Below are 21,680 nucleotides of genomic sequence, written 5' to 3' on the forward strand. Positions count from 1 at the left end.
TGTCGGCAGAATGACCGCCCCACGTGAGGGTCTGACAGACCCGTTGTTTGTAAAAATACGGCGTGTGTATGCGCCTTAAGCCGTACCAGTAGGGAAGGAAAATGAACACTATTCTGGGTGGAAGAAAAAGGGAGGCAGAAGTGATTAAGCATCACAAAGAAACAGTAAAGATGGAAACCAGCAGAAATATTATTTTCTTTTTTTCATTTCACATTTCTCCTAAATCTGACAGTGAACATTAAAAAACAGCAGGATAGATAAGCTAAACAAGTCATTTCTCACCGGATGATTTTTTCTTTCAGTTAATATGGAGTTTCAGCCACTTTAAAGAGGAACTGTAGTGAAAATAACATAATTAATAAAATTGCTTATTTTTTTTACAATATTCATTTATAAATTATTTTATCAGTGTTTGACCATTATAAAATCTTTCCTCTTGCTGATTTACATTCTGAAATTATCACTGGTGGTGACAGTTCTGCAAGGTGATCTGTATGGAATGTTCGTTACTGAGAGTTCTATATATAGAGGGAGATACTGCTTGCTTGGCAGTTGGAAAAATCCGTTATCTCCCACAATGCAATGAGGCTCACAGACAGCAAACTGTCAGGACCACGGACAGGACATCACACTGTGGGAGGGTTTCACCACAATATCAGCCATACAGACCTTCCTGATGATCTATTAAAGAGAATGAATAGATTTCTCATGGGAAAGGGGGTATCAGCTACTGATTGGGATGCAGTTCAATCCTTGGTCACAGTTCCTGGGTGAAGCTAGGCTTTGAGTACAGGAGATAATGCTGCAATCTCTCTCTCTCTCTCTCTCTCTCTCTCACCCACAGAACTGAAGAGGCCGATGGAGTTTTAGAGCCTCAGGAGTCGGAGATGTTAAACTTTAACATGGATTGTGTGCAGAGTCCATTGCTGAACAGATTATGGGCTTCCTCTGTGCTTTGCTGCACCACCAGTGAGTATTGGCACTCGTCACTCACTGTCAGCTGTCACTGACTTGTCCTTGGAATTCCCCTCTAGGAATGCAAAGTCCCTGGTTATTGCCAGTTACGAAAAAATGACTCTGAAGCAATGAATCTCTACGGAGATCTTTTTGAACCTTAGTAGAGGTCTATAAGAGGTCCTCATTATTGGGTCAAGAAACTGGACCCTTCGTAGCTGGCCGAGGTGCTTAACCCTCCTCAGCGGTATGGACGAATATATCCGTCCATCACCGCCGGAGGTCGCCGCTCAGACCCTGCTGGGCCGATTTTCATCAAATAAAAAGCAGCACACGCAGCCGGCACTTTGCCAGCCGTGTGTGCTGCCTGATCGCCGCCGCTCTGCGGCGATCCGCCGCGAGCAGCGGCGAAAGAGGGTCCCCCCAGCCGCCCGAGCCCTGCGCAACCAGAACAAAAGTTCCGGCCAGCGCTAAGGGCTGGATCGGAGGCGGCTGACGTCAGGACGTCGGCTGACGTCCATGACGTCACTCCGCTCGTCGCTATGGCGACGATGTAAGCAAAACAAGGAAGGCTACTCATTGCGGCCTTCCTTGTTTATTCTGGTCGCCGGAGGCGATCAGAATGACGCTTCCAGAGCGCCCTCTAGTGGGCTTTCATGCAGCCAACTTTCAGTTGGCTGCATGAAACAGTTTTTTTTTAATTAAAAAAAACCCTCCCGCAGCCGCCCTGGCGATCTTAATAGACCGCCAGGGAGGTTAATAAAGTAACTTGCTGCTTTAATTAAAGCAGAAATCCGTCCATAAGGACAGGGCCCTTCCAATAAGAGAGGATCTTCTACTCACTGAATAAACTAGAGATGATAGTACAGTGGGATGAGAAAGTTTGGGCAACGTTGTTAAGAATCCCCCATGAGGAGAGTGACTTTTCCAAAACCTAACGGCTCTCAGATTTTCACTAACTATTTGTAAGTGACAGCAACTAAGGAAAAAGTAATTTATAGTGAATTTTACAACATTTTACAGGGTTTTTTTTGTGATATATGTCCTTCAATGACAATGATTTTGTTTAGAATTTCACTCTGTGTTGCCTACAGCAGCCAATCAGTTTTGCTCTTTTCACTATCCCATTCCCAACATGCATTGGGAAAATAAGACACATGAGATTTGACTGTCTTCTCTAGAAGAGCAGTAAAGAAATTCTAATAAATGGTCTACTAACTTCAAAGTGATGATGGCATCTGTTCTTTTTCTTTAGTCTGTGAAGAGTTGACCTTCGATGAGAAGACCATGTGTCCTCTGCTGGCTATATCTGAAAACAACAGTTTAAAGTTCCTTCAAAAGAAGGCAAAAACCTACCCAGATGGGCCAGAACGCTTCGACCACTGGCCTAACTGTTTGGCCAAGGAGACCTTCAAGAAGGGCATCCACTCATGGAAAGTCAACGTGGAGCAGAGTTGTGCCTACAAGCTTGGCGTCACCTACAGAACCATCGCACGCAAGGGTTCAGGCAACGACGCCAGGCTGGGCTACAATGCGGCCTCCTGGATCTTTTCACGCTACGACAAGGACTTCCGCTTCTCCCACAACGAGCAGCATGAAGCTGTAGAACTGCTGAAAAGCCCCAAATGTGTCGGCGTTTTGGTGGACATAGAGGGGGGTGAACTCATCTTTTTTGACCCAGGTTCTTGTGTCATTCTACACAGCCACCAAACCAAGTTTACGGCCCCCATCAGCCCAGTGTTCGCAGTCGCCGACGAGAGCATCAGCCTTGAAAAGTGACCCCCAGAGTACAAATATTCACGTTTATATTTATAAAGACTTATTTGTAAATAAGAGGTTATATTTTTATCCTGCATTATATCCCACCATTAAAGTGAAACGGAAGCGAAAAAAACCCCGTATGATATAATGAATTGTATGTGTAGTACAGATAATTAAAGCGGAATAAAACCCAGCATTTCTACTTTGCTCTAATAGATTATTTACAGCATATTTTATACAACCAGCATTTTTTTTTTACTAGAACTGCATTCAAAGGGTTAACACAGGCTTTAGAAGCTTCCCTGCCTGCAGAGCTGGCCGCTTCCGAACTTTACATAATGTTATCTTGTGTTTAATTGTATCAAGTGAAAAATGTAAACAAAACCTTCTCTGACACTGCCGGGTCGCCTGAACAAAGTCAGACAAGCATAAATGCTTTCTGATGCTTTCTGATTAAGTTAGAGGATGAATAAAGCAGTTATGAATAAAATGCAAAGTCGGCTCTCAGAGTAAAATAAGTGTACTTTAGGAACGTATAATTTCTAAATGAATAATAATACTTATGCATAAAAGCAAATATGCTAACCGTATGGCATATAAAAAGTAGGAGAACATGTTTTTATTGAATATTATGTCAGGGTTTTATACTGCTTTAATAGAACAGTAGTAGCAAAGAAAATAATCTAATATTTTTATTTTCAGTTATATAGCTTTTCTTTATAACATTGCATGTTTCTCTAATATTCGCAGTTTACAAACTACACTCTAGATTTTAAACTATGCAACAGAGCACAGCTAATGACCCTTTGAACATCCCTGCTGTAAAATCTTAGCTGAAGTTGTCTCTTACCGTTTCTTTCACGTATATGTGCTTCAGAAAATAGCACTGTAGCCAACCAAAGTTGGGTCGGTGAGCTAAGGAAAGCTCTTTTACATGGATAACAAGTGACATTTCTTAACTCTTCCTGTACTGGAAACAATATGAGACTCAAATCTTTGCTACCAATGTTCTAATTCTTAGCTGTACTACACATACAATTCATTATATCATAAGTTTATTTTCATTTCAGATTCCCTTTTAAGGGGAACTGAAGAGAGAGGTATATGGAGGCTGCCATGTTTATTTCCTTTTAAACAATACCAGTTGCCTGGCAGCCATGTTGATCCTCTGCCTCTAATACTATTAGCCAAAGCCCCTGAACAAGCATGCAGCAGATCAGGTGTTTCAGACTTTAAAGTCAGATCTGACAAGACTAGCAGCATGCTTGTTTCTGGTGTTATTGAGATACTACTGCAGAGAAATAGACCAGCAGGACTGCCAGGCAACTGGTATTGATTAAAAGGAAATAAATATGGCAGCCTCCGTATACCTTACTTCAGTTCCCCTTTAAGGCTTGTGTGATGTTACAGAGGCCAGTAAAAGAAGAAGGAATTCAGCAGAAAAAAAATTATATTTAAGAGTTACTGATTATTTATGGAGGGCTGGTTGCTGCAGCTCCTGAGTTTTATTTTGAGAAAATCTTTGGAAATGAAGTCTAAGGAAGCTTTTATTAAACAGTGACGTTATTTTAGTTCATCTGTGTTGAGTTCTCAGTTATATAACATCACACTTTATAGTTTGTGTCCTGGTATAGTGGAGGTCATCGCTTTCCAAGTTCCCGTTCTGTCATGCTTGTCCGTTGTTTTCATTTCTTAAAGGATACCAAATGAAATAAAAAACATAATATGCAGTGGGTAGGGGAGTTATGCTGGATCCACATCATACAATTTTCTGGCAGATTTACCTGCCAGATCGATTATTTCTAGCATGTCTGATCTGAGGATCGATCAATTTTCTGAGCGATTTCCATTCACTTTTATGAAAATTCGATCAGAAAATCGCTTTAGAAAATCGATCGATCCTCAGATCGGACATGCTAGAAATAATCGATCTGGCAGGTAAATCTGCCAGAAAATTGTATGGTGTGGATCCAGCATAAGAGGCAGAGCTAATACGGCTTTTTCCGTTCCGCTGAGTCAGCTGCCGTTCTCCTGTAATCCTTCCTGGTCTTGTCCACGAGTCTCCTGACTTGTATTATGGACATACTGCACCGCGCATGCGCAGTATGTCCTTTCTGCTTCCCCGTGGCCCTGCATAATGCATAATGATGTAGCAGCCTTCTACGTCATTATGCGTGGCCAAGGGGAGGCAGAAAGGACATACTGTGCATGCGCGGTGCAGTATGTCTGCAAAACAACTCAGGAGAGTTGTCTGACTTGCGGTGACTTGCGGTCAAGACAGGGAAGGATTACAGGAGAATGGCAGCTGACCGAGCAGAACGGAAAGAAGCGGTAAGTATTAGCTCTTACGCCTCTACCCACTGCATATTAGGTTTTTTTGACATCTGGTATCCTTTAAGGGCCGGGCCGGTTCTGAGGACGCCTCCCCCTGATGTCTGTGTGCAAAGCTGGACCAAAGAGGAGAGACACATGGGGCTGTGCATTGCAGGCACTGGCACTACACTTACCTCCCTCTGCTTCCTCCAAGACCACTTCTCATCCCTGCTGGCCCGCAGCATCTGATCCCCAGGATGCCGGGTATGTGCTGCACCTCCTTCCTGCTGGCCCGCAGCATCTGATCCCCAGGATGCCGGGTATGTGCTGCACCACCTCCCATAGCATCTCCTCCCTGCTGGCCCGCAGCATCTGATCCCCAGGATGCCGGGTATGTGCTGCACCACCTCCCATAGCATCTCCTTCCTGCTGGCCCACAGCATCTGATCCCCAGGATGCCGGGTATGTGCTGCACCACCTCCCATAGCATCTCCCTGCTGGCCCGCAGCATCTGATCCCCAGGATACCGGGTATGTGCTGCACCTCCTCCCATAGCATCTCCTCCCTGCTGGCCCGCAGCATCTAATCCCCAGGATGCCGGGTATGTGCTGCACCACCTCCCATAGCATCTCCTCCCTGCTGGCCCGCAGCATCTGATCCCCAGGATACCGGGTATGTGCTGCACCTCCTCCCATAGCATCTCCTTCCTGCTGGCCCACAGCATCTGATCCCCAGGATGCCGGGTATGTGCTGCACCACCTCCCATAGCATCTCCCTGCTGGCCCGCAGCATCTGATCCCCAGGATACCGGGTATGTGCTGCACCTCCTCCCATAGCATCTCCTCCCTGCTGGCCTGCAGCATCTGATCCCCAGGATGCCGGGTATGTGCTGCACCACCTCCCATAGCATCTCCTCCCTGCTGGCCCGCAGCATCTGATCCCCAGGATACCGGGTATGTGCTGCACCTCCTCCCATAGCATCTCCTTCCTGCTGGCCCACAGCATCTGATCCCCAGGATGCCGGGTATGTGCTGCACCACCTCCCATAGCATCTCCTCCCTGCTGGCCCGCAGCATCTGATCCCCAGGATACCGGGTATGTGCTGCACCTCCTCCCATAGCATCTCCTTCCTGCTGGCCCACAGCATCTGATCCCCAGGATGCCGGGTATGTGCTGCACCACCTCCCATAGCATCTCCTTCCTGCTGGCCCACAGCATCTGATCCCCAGGATGCTGGGTATGTGCTGCACCTCCTCCAATAGCATCTCCTCCCTGCTGGCCTGCAGCATCTCATCCCCAGGATGCCGGGTATGTGCTGCACCTCCTCCCATAGCATCTCCTTCCTGCTGGCCCGCAGCATCTGATCCCCAGGATGCCGGGTATGTGCTGCACCACCTCCCATAGCATCTCCTCCCTGCTGGCCCGCAGCATCTGATCCCCAGGATGCCGGGTATGTGCTGCACCACCTCCCATAGCATCTCCTCCCTGCTGGCCCGCAGCATCTGATCCCCAGGATACCGGGTATGTGCTGCACATCCTACAATAGCATCTCCTTCCTGCTGGCCCGCAGCATCTGATCCCCAGGATGCCGGGTATGTGCTGCACCACCTCCCATAGCATCTCCTCCCTTCTGGCCCGCAGCATCTGATCCCCAGGATGCCGGGTATGTGCTGCACCACCTCCCATAGCATCTCCTCCCTGCTGGCCCGCAGCCTCTGATCCCCAGGATACCGGGTATGTGCTGCACCTCCTCCCATAGCATCTCCTTCCTGCTGGCCCACAGCATCTGATCCCCAGGATGCTGGGTATGTACTGCACCTCCTCCCATAGCATCTCCTTCCTGCTGGCCCGCAGCATCTGATCCCCAGGATGCTGGGTATGTACTGCACCTCCTCCCATAGCATCTCCTTCCTGCTGGCCCGCAGCATCTGATCCCCAGGACGCCGGGTATGTGCTGCACCTCCTCCAATAGCATCTCCTCCCTGCTGGCCTGCAGCATCTCATCCCCAGGATGCCGGGTATGTGCTGCACCTCCTCCCATAGCATCTCCTTCCTGCTGGCCCGCAGCATCTGATCCCCAGGATGCCGGGTATGTGCTGCACCACCTCCCATAGCATCTCCTCCCTGCTGGCCCGCAGCATCTGATCCCCAGGTTGCTGGGTATGTGCTGCACCACCTCCCATAGCATCTCCTCCCTGCTGGCCCGCAGCATCTGATCCCCAGGATACCGGGTATGTGCTGCACCTCCTCCCATAGCATCTCCTTCCTGCTGGCCCACAGCATCTGATCCCCAGGATGCCGGGTATGTGCTGCACCACCTCCCATAGCATCTCCTCCCTGCTGGCCCGCAGCATCTGATCCCCAGGATGCCGGGTATGTGCTGCACCACCTCCCATAGCATCTCCTCCCTGCTGGCCCGCAGCATCTGATCCCCAGGATACCGGGTATGTGCTGCACATCCTACAATAGCATCTCCTTCCTGCTGGCCCGCAGCATCTGATCCCCAGGATGCCGGGTATGTGCTGCACCACCTCCCATAGCATCTCCTCCCTGCTGGCCCGCAGCATCTGATCCCCAGGATGCCGGGTATGTGCTGCACCACCTCCCATAGCATCTCCTCCCTGCTGGCCCGCAGCCTCTGATCCCCAGGATACCGGGTATGTGCTGCACCTCCTCCCATAGCATCTCCTTCCTGCTGGCCCACAGCATCTGATCCCCAGGATGCTGGGTATGTACTGCACCTCCTCCCATAGCATCTCCTTCCTGCTGGCCCGCAGCATCTGATCCCCAGGATGCTGGGTATGTACTGCACCTCCTCCCATAGCATCTCCTTCCTGCTGGCCCGCAGCATCTGATCCCCAGGACGCCGGGTATGTGCTGCACCTCCTCCAATAGCATCTCCTCCCTGCTGGCCTGCAGCATCTCATCCCCAGGATGCCGGGTATGTGCTGCACCTCCTCCCATAGCATCTCCTCCCTGCTGGCCTGCAGCATCTCATCCCTAGGATGCCGGGTATGTGCTGCACCTCCTCCCATAGCATCACCTCCCTGCTGGCCCACAGCATCTGATCCCACCAGGACGCCGGGTATGTGCTGCACCTCCTCCTATAGCATCTCCTCCCTGCTGGCCTGCAGCATCTGATCCCCAGGATGCCGGGTATGTGCTGCACCTCCTCCCATAGCATCTCCTCCCTGCTGGCCCGCAGCATCTGATCCCCAGGATGCCGGGTATGTGCTGCACTTCCTCCCATAGCATCTCCTCCCTGCTGGCCTGCAGCATCTGATACCCAGGATGCCGGGTATGTGCTGCACCACCTCCCATAGCATCTCCTCCCTGCTGGCCCGCAGCATCTGATCCCCAGGATGCCGGGTATGTGCTGCACCACCTCCCATAGCATCTCCTCCCTGCTGGCCCGCAGCCTCTGATCCCCAGGATACCGGGTATGTGCTGCACCTCCTCCCATAGCATCTCCTTCCTGCTGGCCCACAGCATCTGATCCCCAGGATGCTGGGTATGTACTGCACCTCCTCCCATAGCATCTCCTTCCTGCTGGCCCGCAGCATCTGATCCCCAGGATGCTGGGTATGTACTGCACCTCCTCCCATAGCATCTCCTTCCTGCTGGCCCGCAGCATCTGATCCCCAGGACGCCGGGTATGTGCTGCACCTCCTCCAATAGCATCTCCTCCCTGCTGGCCTGCAGCATCTCATCCCCAGGATGCCGGGTATGTGCTGCACCTCCTCCCATAGCATCTCCTCCCTGCTGGCCTGCAGCATCTCATCCCTAGGATGCCGGGTATGTGCTGCACCTCCTCCCATAGCATCACCTCCCTGCTGGCCCACAGCATCTGATCCCACCAGGACGCCGGGTATGTGCTGCACCTCCTCCTATAGCATCTCCTCCCTGCTGGCCTGCAGCATCTGATCCCCAGGATGCCGGGTATGTGCTGCACCTCCTCCCATAGCATCTCCTCCCTGCTGGCCCGCAGCATCTGATCCCCAGGATGCCGGGTATGTGCTGCACTTCCTCCCATAGCATCTCCTCCCTGCTGGCCTGCAGCATCTGATACCCAGGATGCCGGGTATGTGCTGCACCTCCTCCCATACCATCTCCTCCCTGCTGGCCCGCAGCATCTGATCCCCAGGATGCCGGGTATGTGCTGCACCTCCTCCCATAGCATCTCCTCCCTGCTGGCCTGCAGCATCTGATCCCCAGGATGCCAGGTATGTGCTGCATCTCCTCCCATAGCATCTCCTCCCTGCTGGCCTGCAGCATCTGATCCCCAGGATGCCGGGTATGTGCTGTACCTTCTCCCATAGCATCTACTCCCTGCCGCCCTGCAGCATCTGATCCCCAGGATGCCGGGTATGTGCTGCACCTCCTCCCATAGCATCTCCTCCCTGCTGGCCCGCACCATCTGATCCCCAGGATGCCGGGTATGTGCTGCACCTCCTCCCATAGCATCTCCTCCCTGCTGGCCCGCAGCATCTGATCCCCAGGATGCCGAGTATGTGCTGCACCTCCTCCCATAGTATCTCCTCCCTGCTGGCCCGCAGCATCTGATCCCCAGGATGCCGAGTATGTGCTGCACCTCCTCCCATAGCATCTCCTCCCTGCTGGCCCTCAGCATCTGATCCCCAGGATGCTGGGTATGTGCTGTATCTCCTCCCATAGCATCTCCTCCCTGCTGGCCCGCAGCATCTGATCCCCAGGATGCCAGGTATGTGCTGTATCTCCTCCCATAGCATCTCCTCCCTGCTGGCCCACAGCATCTGATCCCCAGGATGCCGGGTATGTGCTGCACCTCCTCCCATAGCATCTCCTCCCTGCTGGCCTGCCTCAGCATCTGATCCCCAGGATGCTGAGTATGTACTGCACCTCCTCCCATAGCATCTCCTCCCTGCTGGCCCGCAGCATCTGATCCCCAGGATGCCGGGTATGTGCTGCACCTCCTCCCATAGCATCTCCTCCCTGCTGGCCCGCAGCATCTGATCCCCAGGATGCCAGGTATGTGCTGCTTCTCCTTCCATAGCATCTCCTCCCTGCTGGCCCGCAGCATCTTATCCCCAGGATGCCGGGTATGTGCTGCACCTCCTCCCATAGCATCTCCTCCCTGCTGGCCCGCAGCATCTGATCCCCAGGATGCCGGGTATGTGCTGCACCTCCTCCCATAGCATCTACTCCCTGCCGCCCTGCAGCATCTGATCCCCAGGATGCCGGGTATGTGCTGCACCTCCTCCCATAGCATCTCCTCCCTGCTGGCCCGCACCATCTGATCCCCAGGATGCCGGGTATGTGCTGCACCTCCTCCCATAGCATCTCCTCCCTGCTGGCCCGCAGCATCTGATCCCCAGGATGCCGAGTATGTGCTGCACCTCCTCCCATAGTATCTCCTCCCTGCTGGCCCGCAGCATCTGATCCCCAGGATGCCGAGTATGTGCTGCACCTCCTCCCATAGCATCTCCTCCCTGCTGGCCCTCAGCATCTGATCCCCAGGATGCTGGGTATGTGCTGTATCTCCTCCCATAGCATCTCCTCCCTGCTGGCCCGCAGCATCTGATCCCCAGGATGCCAGGTATGTGCTGTATCTCCTCCCATAGCATCTCCTCCCTGCTGGCCCACAGCATCTGATCCCCAGGATGCCGGGTATGTGCTGCACCTCCTCCCATAGCATCTCCTCCCTGCTGGCCTGCCTCAGCATCTGATCCCCAGGATGCTGAGTATGTACTGCACCTCCTCCCATAGCATCTCCTCCCTGCTGGCCCGCAGCATCTGATCCCCAGGATGCCGGGTATGTGCTGCACCTCCTCCCATAGCATCTCCTCCCTGCTGGCCCGCAGCATCTGATCCCCAGGATGCCAGGTATGTGCTGCTTCTCCTTCCATAGCATCTCCTCCCTGCTGGCCCGCAGCATCTTATCCCCAGGATGCCGGGTATGTGCTGCACCTCCTCCCATAGCATCTCCTCCCTGCTGGCCCGCAGCATCTGATCCCCAGGATGCCGGGTATGTGCTGCACCTCCTCCCATAGCATCTCCTCCCTGCTGGCCCGCAGCATCTGATCCCCAGGATGCCAGGTATGTGCTGTATCTCCTCCCATAGCATCTCCTCCCTGCTGGCCCGCAGCATCTGATCCCCAGGATGCCGGGTATGTGCTGCACCTCCTCCCATAGCATCTCCTCCCTGCTGGCTTGCCTCAGCATCTGATCCCCAGGATGCTGGGTATGTACTGTACCTCCTCCCATAGCATCTCCTTCCAGCTGGCCCGCAGCATCTGATCCCCAGGATGCCAGGTATGTGCTGCACCTCCTCCCATAGCATCTCCTCCCTGCTGGCCCGCAGCATCTGATCCCCAGGATGCCAGGTATGTGCTGCACCTCCTCCCATAGCATCTCCTCCCTGCTGGCCCGCAGCATCTGATCCCCAGGATGCCAGGTATGTGCTGCACCTCCTCCCATAGCATCTCCTCCCTGCTGGCCTGCAACATCTGATCACCAGGATGCCGTATATGTGCTGCATCTCCTTCAATAGCATCTCCTCCCTGCTGGCCTGCAGCATCTGATACCCAGGATTAGGGATGATCGGAAAGACTAAATTCCGTTCCGCCGGAATTTGCGGATTCCGCCAACGCTCAACTCCGTCGCAATGAAAATCCGTCGGATTTTTGAGAAATTACGCGGAATTCCAGATTCCGGCAGAAAAATTAAAGTAATTGCAAATGAAACCTTGTTTATGCTAAATGGTAGCCCATACAACCTATTGACTGTTCCCCTAGTCCTTTTTCTCCTTCCTCCCTCCTCCGGAGGAGGTCCTTGTCTTCCAGGGAATTGTAGGATTTCAAAAGCCAGCTTACATACATTGGCCGGGAATCAAACCCAGGTCTAGTGCTTGGTAGGCAGCTCTCCTCACCACTATACCACCACCAACACTACATGCTGAAGCCAGCCTAGCATGTACCATTATGGTATATCCAAGAGAAAAATGAGCTTGCTTGGGGATTTGTAGGATGTCAAAAGCCAACTCATATACATTGGCCAGGTATCGAACGCAGGCCTATCGCTCTGTAGGCTGCTATCCTAACCATTATACCACCAACACAACACACTACAATGCTACATGCTGAAGCCAAGTGCAGTATAGTGCAGTATAACAGCGTGCGGCATCCCAACACTGTGCTTTATTGGAAAACATGCACGTTAACCAGTGGCATAGCAATAGGGGATGCAGAGGTTGGACCTGCGCTGGGGCCCCTGGCCTAGAGAGGCCCACTAGAGGCGTACGAGAGGAAACGCCGCCGGAAGACTTGGGCGCAAGACACAGCTGGTATATGGCTGATCTTGCTGCTGCACAAAGTCCTGGCGATGTTAAATACTATTCCCCCTCCAGGTCGCCATGGATGGTGGGGAATGAAATAATTTGGCTTCCAGCAATTGCTGGAGGCCGAATTATAGTGTTTTATAAGTAACTTTATCTCTGTCTTCTGACGGCGCCGACATTACTCCCTGTGCCTGCTATAGCCGGAATTCCTATTACGGCCTATGGTGGTGCCGGCTGCGCCCAAATCTCCTGCGCTGCACTAGAGGCCCTCCTTCCTCCATGTTATTAAATTTTCATTGGTGCAATGCTGGTAATGAACACCTCCATATGTGCAATGAATAGTGATAAACTGTTTCCCTACTCTGATTACACCTCCCTGACTCTGTCAATACAGTCCTGGCCAAAAGTTTTGAGATGGTCAAAAATATTAGTTTTCACAATGTTTGCTGCTAAACTGCTTTTAGATCTTTGTTTCAGTTGTTTATGTGATGTACTGAAATATAATTACAAGCACTTCATACGTTTCAAAGGCTTTTATTGACAATTACATGAGATTTATGCAAAGAGTCAGTATTTGCAGTGTTGGCCCTTCTGTTTCAGGACCTCTGCAATGCGACTGGGCATGCTCTCAGGCTGCTTACACACCAAGACGTTACAGGCGCACGTTAGTGCGCCTGTAACGCTCCCCCAACGCACAGCAATGTAACACAAGTGGGCTGTTCACACAGCCCACGTTGCGTTACATGTAATGCTGCACGTTCGGTGCAAAGTGCAGCATGCTACGGCGTTGGAGCGGCTATAGCCGCGTTAGACTGTTTGCACATGCGCAGTGGGGGGCGGAGAGGAGGCGGGGAGAGCCAGCTACAGTAGCCGCGCACATGGCTACTTAATATTCACTGCACTGGCGGCAGCTGATTGGCCGGCGGGACCACGTGATGCGGAGTGTCTCGCTCCGCATCACGTGGTCCCGCTGGCCAATCAGCGCCACTCTGGGAGACATTATAGGAATCGAGCCGCCGAACGCGGCTCACTCTACCGTCGGCTTTTGCAGCACCATACGTTGTGTTAGGTGCACGTTATGCGACCTTAACGTGGCACCTAACACAACGTCTTGGTGTGCAAGAAGCCTCAATCAACTTCTGGACCAAATGCTGACTGATAGCAACCCATTCTTTCATAATCACCTCTTTGAGTTTCTCAGAATTAGTTGGTTTTTGTTTGTCCACCCGCCTTTTGAGGAACGACCACAAGTTCTCATGGGATTAAGATCTGGGGAGTTTCCAGGCCATGGACCAAAAATTTCAACGTTTTGGTCCCCGAGCCACTTAGTTATCACTTTTGCTTTATGACATGGTGCTCCATCGTGCTGGAAAATGCATTGTTCTTCACCAAACTGTTGTTGGATTGTTGGAAGAAGTTGCTATTGGAGGGTGTTTGGTACCATTCTTTATTCATGGCTGTGATTTTTGGCAAAATTGTGAGTGAGCCCACTCCCTTGGATGACAAGCAACCCCACACATGAATAGTGTCAGGATGCTTTACTGTTGGCATGACACAGGACTGATGGTAGCGCTCACCTTTTCTTCTCCTGACAAGCCTTTTTCCAGATGCCCCAAACAATCGGAAAAGGGCTTCATTGGAGAATATGACTTTGCCCCAGTCCTCAGCAGTCCATTCACCATATTTTCTGCACAAGATCAATCTGTCCCTGATGTTTTTTTGGGAGAGAAGTGACTTCTTTGCTGCCCTTCTTGACACCAGGCCATCTTCCAAAAATCTTCGCCTCACTGTGTGTACAGATGCGCTCACACCTGCCATTATTCATGTGTGGGGTTACTTCTCATCCAAGGGAGTGGGCTTACTCACAATTTTGCCAAAAAACATAGCCATGAATAAAGAATGGTACCAAAACACCCTCTAACAGCAACTTCTTCCAACTATCCAACAACAGTTTGGTGAAGAACAATACATTTTCCGGCACGATGGAGCACCGTGTCATAAGGCAAAAGTGATAACTAAGTGACTCTGGGACCAAAACGTTGAAATTTTGATTCCATGGCCTGGAAACTCCCCAAATCTTAATCCCATTGAGAACTTGTGGTCATTCCTCAAGAGGCGAGTGGACAAACAAAAACCAACTAATTCTGAGAAACTCAAAGAAGTGATTATGAAAGAATGGGTTGCTATCAGTCAGGATTTGGCCCAGTCGCATTGCAGAGGTCCTGAAAAAGAAGGGCCAACACTGCAAATACTGACTCTTTGCATAAATCTCATGTAATTGTCAATAACAGCCTTTGAAACGTATGAAGTGCTTATAATTATATTTCAGTACATCACATAAACAACTGAAACAAAGATCTAAAAGCAGTTTAGCAGCAAACTTTTGGCCAGGACTGTAGAGCGCTTGGGGCCCTATGTAAAACTCACACTGGGGCCTCAAGCTCTTTAATTACGCCACTGATGTTAACAACAGTGAAACATACTTTTTATTGACCATATGCTTCACTGTACGCGACACGAGTGGATGTGTGGTGCGACATTCTGATATAGGGAACGCAACCCCCACTGTAAGTGTAGCCTTAGCATGTTCCTTTTTCCAGGCTACGGTTATTGGAAGTGCATACGTAGGTTTACATGCTATAGTAATGTAAGAGAACACAGATCTACAGCTGGGAAGCTCAGTGTTGCAGGTGAACTTGCACTCCGGTGTTCCTTGGCGTTTGTCGCTCGCGGAGGAAGGAGGAAGCACTTTTGGCAGGTGTACTCTGCCCGATTGGGTCACCAGCCAAGTCTTTGTTTACCTTTACTGTGCGCTGAGTGACGGCCTCCTGTGTTATTGTCTGTAATGTGATAGGCGCTGCTAATCTCAGGTGTACTTTACACATCGTTTGATAAGCCCGGATTTCTGCCCGCGCTTATTAACCCATAACGTCCAATCAGGAGTTTGAAAAAAACTATTTAAGACCTGACTCCGAATAGAAATGTTTTACTAGTACCTGCAGCAGTCAGTGGCAGATCTCCGGACTCTTTTCCATGGACAGTTGATAGACAGTGAAATGCCTCTCAAACTCTCACTACTGCTCACTGCTGCCTGGCAACTGCTCACTGCTGCTTAGTAACTGCTCACTGCTGCTTAGTAACTGCTCACTGCTGCCTGGTAACTGCTTGCTGCTGCCTGGCAACTGCTTATTGCTGCTTAGTAACTGCTCACTGCTGCCTGGTAACTACTTGCTGAGCACACAGTTCAACTGCCCGTGGAAATGAGCCCTCATTCTAATCTGTGCGCTTCATTAACTGATTCTAAATACATTCCTTTATGCCTGCTTTATAGCGCGCTCTCTCGCATCCACATTACAGAGCTGCCCGTCTTTGGGAGCAGTCGTTCTCATGAAGACTTTAAAGAGACTCTGTAATAAAGAAAAAAAAAAGTTCCCTGGGGGGGTACTCACCTCGGTAAGGGGAAGCCTCAGGGTCCCAATGAGGCTTCCCCCTCCCCTGTAGCTGCAGGCAGTCCAGCGCTGGCTCTACTGAAGTCTCCCGCAATCCTGGCTCGACATGCCTGAGAAGGCTTCATATATTTACATTCCATGGCTCCAGCGGGGGTGCTGTTGCGGCTCTCAGCACAGAGATAGGCGGAAATAGCCAATCTCTGTTGGATCCGCTCTACTGCGCAGGAGACTTGCACCTGCGCAGTAGAGTGGCCCGATAGCGATTGGCTATTTCCGCCTATCTCCGAGCGGAGAGCCTATACTGCGCCTGCGTTGGAGACGCAAGGTAAATATTTACATCCCCGCTGTTTGGAGGGCCAGAGCGAGACCACCGTGGGACCAAGAAGGACGGGGGGAACTTAGATAGGATCCGGGGGCTTCCCCCACCCGAGGTGTGTACCCCCCAGGGGAACTTTTTTAGTTACAGGTTTTCTTTAAAATCCTCCCGCGGTGGGGGATTGAAACTGGGGTGACATCCCTGGAACGGGGGACCGTGAGAGGAGCTCTATAGGACCCAGAGCCTTCCCTCTTCTTAGGTAAGTATCTGTTTGTTTGTTTGTTTTCCGCTTTTCATTAGCTTTAGGCCTCTTTTCCATGGACTGTTGAATTGTGTGCTCAGCAAGCAGTTACCAGGCAACAGTGAGCAGTTACCAGGCAGCAGTAAGCAGTTGTGAGACTTTGAGAAGCATTTTACTGCCCATGTATTAAAAAAGGCCTGAGAGATAGAGCCTGACCTATTTATTTCCTTCTAAAGGACATCCAAGGTGAAAATAGAAAATAAACTGATTTTTTTTTAATTTTTAGATATCCAACAGTTTTAGGCTAGGTTCACAGTGGGACATTATGGAGCTGTGTTATAAAATTTTACAACGCAGCTTATCGGACTACAATAAAAAGTCTATGCGGTGTTCACAGTGCGACGTTAGCATTGCATGGTAACGTGTTGCGCTAAGGTAACGCACTGCTGCAGGTACAGGAAAGCATACTTTTCATTGACTGTATACTGCACCTACTTAATGCAACGGAAAGGCAGCATTAATCTGCGTTACCACTTTTTTGTTGCATCGCGTTGTAATGTTGCATTGAAACTTTACAATGCAACGTCCCACTGTGAACCTAGCCTTAGTTAATATTTAAATCTTTTTATGTTTTTATTGTTTGATTGTGTCTGTTCAATGATACATTCATTGACATATGCTAGTGCTGAAATCTACAGTATGAACTATTGACTCCTTTAACGCTTTCCCGCTCTCAGAAGCCAATCGCCTGGATTCCACCGCTGATGAAATCGCATGCAGGTGCGGTTTTTTATGCGTTATTTTACGCGATTACGCATGCGGTTAGGCTATATGCGTTTTTAACCATGTCACTGCCTGTGTTAATTTACATTGGTTCCTATGCGGAATCGCACATGTAATCGACCCATCCACTTGCATTACATGTGCGAATCCGCATGCGTCCGCGATAGTGGAAACGAGCCCTTATGGTTACTTGCCATAGTCTGACCCAGACAGAAACTGTCTCTTGCATACCTGATGTTTAACTCTTTTAGGCAGAGAAAGAAAAAAAGGAACACAACACAGCATAGTCATTTGTGTGCTAGGCACTGTACATACACATGTCTATCTCATCATGTCACATGTCACCTTGGATGGTCTTTAACTGCTTGCCGACCGCATCAAGCCGATGGGCGTGGCCGCCGCTGCAGCAGCCCCAGGACCGCCTAACGCCGATCGGCGTAAGGTCCTTGGGGCTCTCGGTGCAGGAGATCGCGCACAGGCTGCGCGAGCATCTCCTGTTGATGGGCAGAGCGGAGCTCTGCCTTGAGTATCGCCACTCGGGAGACTGTTACTAATTACCTTGTGCAGCGCTGCGATCTGTAGAAGCCTATGACAGGCGACCACCATGATTGGCCGCGTGAGGGGAGGGATGGAAAAGAAATAATTAAATTTAAAAAAAAGACTATATGTATTAAAAATAAAATAAGAATAATATTTACAAAAAAATAAATAAACACGGGGAGCGATCAGACCCCACCAACAGAGAAAAGGGGGTCGGGGGGGATCACTTGTGTGCTGTGTTGTGCGGCCCTGCAGCGAGCCCTTAAAGCTGCAGTGACCTATTTAAAAAAAATGGCCTGGTCAGTAGGGGGGTTTAACACCGCGGTCCTCAAGAGATTAAACTATACCAGTTGCCTGGCCATCCTGCTGATCTTCTGCCTCTAATATATCCATATAGCCACAGCCCCTGAACAAGCATGCAGCAGATCAGGAGCTCTGACTGAAGTCAGACTGGATTTGCCGCATGCTTCTTTCATGTGTGTGATTCAGACACCGCTGCAGCCACAGAGAACAGCAGGACTCCCAGGCAACTGGCAATGTTTAAATAAATATGGCAGCCTCCATATCCCTCTCACTTCAGGGGTGATTTAGTTTATTTGGTCTCTCAGCGTACTAGCTGCTAAACTGTTAGCTGGTCAGACCCCCCCCCCCCCCACACACACACACACACACCCCTAGGGCTCCCCCGACCGTGCTCCCCCTCCAGCTGTTTTACCAGCAATAAATGTAATCAGTGAGCAGGCCGGGCAGCAATGACTCCTTCCTTCTTCTGTTCCAGCATTGCGTTCCACCGAGGCCCAGTCTGGACTGTTGCAGGGGAAAAGGAGGGTGCAGTCCACGTCCCAGATACTTTATGCAGCAGATAAGGTACAAACTTTTATGCAGCTCGGTCACCTCACTTATCCCTTGCAGTAAACTTCTAATAGGAGGAAGGGGGGGGGGGGGGGGGGTTTGTCAAATCTAGATATGAGAAGCCTCTATATGGTCCCTAAAAATAATAATAATAGTAATCCTAACATTTGTATAGCTCTTTTCCTCCGTGGGACTCAAAGCACTCAAGAGCTGTAGTCACTAAGGGCACACTCAAGAGGCCACCCTGCAGTGTTAGGGAGTCTTGCCTAAGGACTCTTTACTGATTAGGTACTGACCCTAGCCAGGATTCAAACCCTGACCTCCCATGTCAAAGGCACAGCCCTTAAAGTGAACCTCCAAACTAAAAATCTGCTCAGCAGCACTGAAAAGGCTTGGTGTTTCTTTAAGGCTGCTCTCACAGTGAGACGTTACAGGCGCACGTTAGAGCAGCCTGTAACGCAGCCCACCGCACAGCAACGAAAAATCAATGGGCTGTTTACAGTGCCCACGTTGCGTTACATTGTAACGCAGCACGTTTTAGTTTTAAGTGCTGCATGCTGTGCGTTATACAGTATGCACATGCTCAGTGATGTTGGAGGAGGATGGGGAGAAACCTCCACATGGCTAATTAATATTCACTGCACTCAGTGACGTACAGTGTTTACTTCCTGGAGCGGCTGCTCTGTGCGGCGATTGGCCGGCGGGACCACGTAATGCGGATCACGTGGTCTCCGCATCACATTGCACAAAAAAGGCGCACCAAGAGCTGCATAACGCAGCTCTAGTAGCGTCCTCATCAGCACCACCAGGCGTTGCATTAGGGGTACGTTATGCGACCTATAACGTCCCCTAAAACGCAACGTTCTGGTGGGAAGAAGCCCAACAGTTTCACAGAATCAGAACTTTGTTTTTCTTACCAAGCATCCTTTTTAGCTGCACAGAAGAAAACTGCCGGGCATTTTTTCCCCCTGATGTTGTGCAAAGCATGATGGGATTTCTGATGTTGTTGTTCTCCTTCTGCTGTTTTGGCGCAAATTTTTTTTTTTTATTTTATTTTGAATTTGAGATTTAAAGCCTAGCGTGCACAGCTGAGAGGGTTGATCAGGACACAAGACAGTTGGAACTGTCATGCTCCCTGTCACCTCCTTTCAACCAAAAGATGGCTGCCTCCATGAAAGAGATGGCTGCCCCCATGAAATCACAAATATTTGCCTGTTCTTTTAAAAGAGGGTGGGTAAGAGATTATAATACCTATTTATTTTAATTAACATAACTAATGTAACTTAATGGCAGCATGTTTGTTTAGGCTGAAGTTCCCCTTTAACCGTATCCTATCCAGCCACAGAATACAGCATCCCATTCCTGCACAAGACCCTTTTCTCCTTGTAAATATGTATAAATAATGTCTGCACATGCCCAGTAGAACAAAGCCGCTTGTGCACTGCTTGTTAATAGGATCTGGGAACTTTAGTGTGTACCTGAAGACACATGTAGCATGATGAGATAAATATGTATATATAGTACCAATCCTCTTTAGAGCTTGCCTCTGTAACTTATTGACTAATCACAGTCTTTCCGTAGTGCACGAGGTCAGATGGCAGTAATTCATTCTGATGAATAATTAAAAGTCATACAGCTTGTTGCTTTCCTGACTGCAGGGAGGAGCTAAGAAGGTTAATGGGTCAATGTTACTCTGTATGGGAGCTGAATAAATATAAAGAGCAGTAGCAGATGCCAGTGAGACGGTTCATTCTTCAAACCTAGATTTTTTAACTATCAAAAGCAAAATAATAATATGGGACTACAGAAAATAACCAATTAGGTTTAAGGCCGTGAGCGGCAATTCTGAGGTGCGCATGCCCAGAATGCTCCTTGCCATGGCTGCTGTAAACAGCCAGGTGGGAGGGCAGACAAACAGGAAGTGGGGAGTAGGACAGAGCATGGACCAAAAAGGGGATGCCTTTGGGTTCATTTGAACACGAACTGGAGGCAGAGCAGCACAGGGGAGGGGAAGGCCGGAGAAACTGAGGAATCTTTCAGTATCAGGACCGCAAAACAGACTCAAATTTATGTTTATTTTAGGACATTTTGGGTCACTTCAGCTGCCCTTTAATGTTATTAGAAACCTCCTTTACCATTTACTCTTTAATGTATTAGCTCAACCTCCTCCTGGGCACTGCAGGTGGGGAAGAGGCATTTTATTATTATTCATATTTATTTATATAGCGCCAACATATTCCGCAGCGCTTTACAAAGTACAGTAAGACAACATGGGCAACATAGGCATTTGTTCTAACATCAAGATAAGGGTGCTTTGCAAAGGCTGGAGGTTTCCTTTGCCCCTTGGCAAGGTACTCTCGCTGTATTAGGCCTCTTTCACATCTACTCAGAGCAGATGGCTGTGCGGTCAGAACGCATTGCGTACAATCGCACGCCATCTGCACTGCTCCCCACTGCTGATCCCATCCATTGACAGCGATGGGATCAGCTTGCGGGCAAAATGCAGGCAGCGGCACGCAAGCGCTTCATAGTGCATCGTACTGCTGCGCAGCACAGTAGATGTGAATGGCAGAAGGGCTGTCTATGCCCTTCTGCCGATCCTGCGTTTCAGCACATCATACGCGCTTCCAAATGCGCACGGAAGCGCGTATGATGTGAACGAGGCCTTAGACAGCATGTGGGTTGGCACTTGCCCAAGTGGAGTCCCATGCTCGCTGGCTCCTCCCTCTCTGCCACCCAACTTGTAGTTGTAAGGAATAGTAAGCTTAAAAACAAGAAGAGAATCGAGAGCCCAATATGGTGCAGTATTGTCAGGTAAAATGAACAGTTCAATACTATTTTATGTATATATATACTCACAAACACGGGTTACCCATAGGCAACCACTTTAAATGCAGGTGGGGAGCATTAGGACCTGACCCCACTCAGGCTAAGAAGTCACTCTCTGTAGATAGTAGATGGGGATGCACCCCTCCACCCAGGGTGGACTAGAAGATCAGCAAAAAATCGGTATACAGAGGCGCCAGCGTAGAGTAAAACATTTTAAAAATGGTTTAAAAGCAGAGGGGGATGTTAAGGTGGACTCACCTCCCTCTTACAAAAATAGAAAACTCACTTGAGTCTCAATAAAACAGAATTGACAGATAATTTATTCAA

General features: G+C 50.0%; 1 protein-coding gene across 1 annotated transcript in view; it reads left to right on the plus strand.

Annotated features, from left to right (window-relative positions):
* Window positions 1-4,291, plus strand: part of BSPRY (B-box and SPRY domain containing) — a 51,454-nt gene extending 47,163 nt beyond the window's left edge. Inside the window, exons 5-6 of the mRNA XM_068248700.1 lie at window positions 845-969; window positions 2,210-4,291. Of these exons, the coding sequence (XP_068104801.1) occupies window positions 845-969; window positions 2,210-2,733 (649 nt within the window). The 3' untranslated portion in view covers window positions 2,734-4,291. The remainder of the gene's footprint in view (window positions 1-844; window positions 970-2,209) is intronic.
* Window positions 4,292-21,680: the final 17,389 nt, after the last annotated feature.

This window comes from Hyperolius riggenbachi, chromosome 8 (genome assembly GCF_040937935.1).
Source record: "Hyperolius riggenbachi isolate aHypRig1 chromosome 8, aHypRig1.pri, whole genome shotgun sequence".
Taxonomy (NCBI): Eukaryota; Metazoa; Chordata; class Amphibia; order Anura; family Hyperoliidae; genus Hyperolius; species Hyperolius riggenbachi.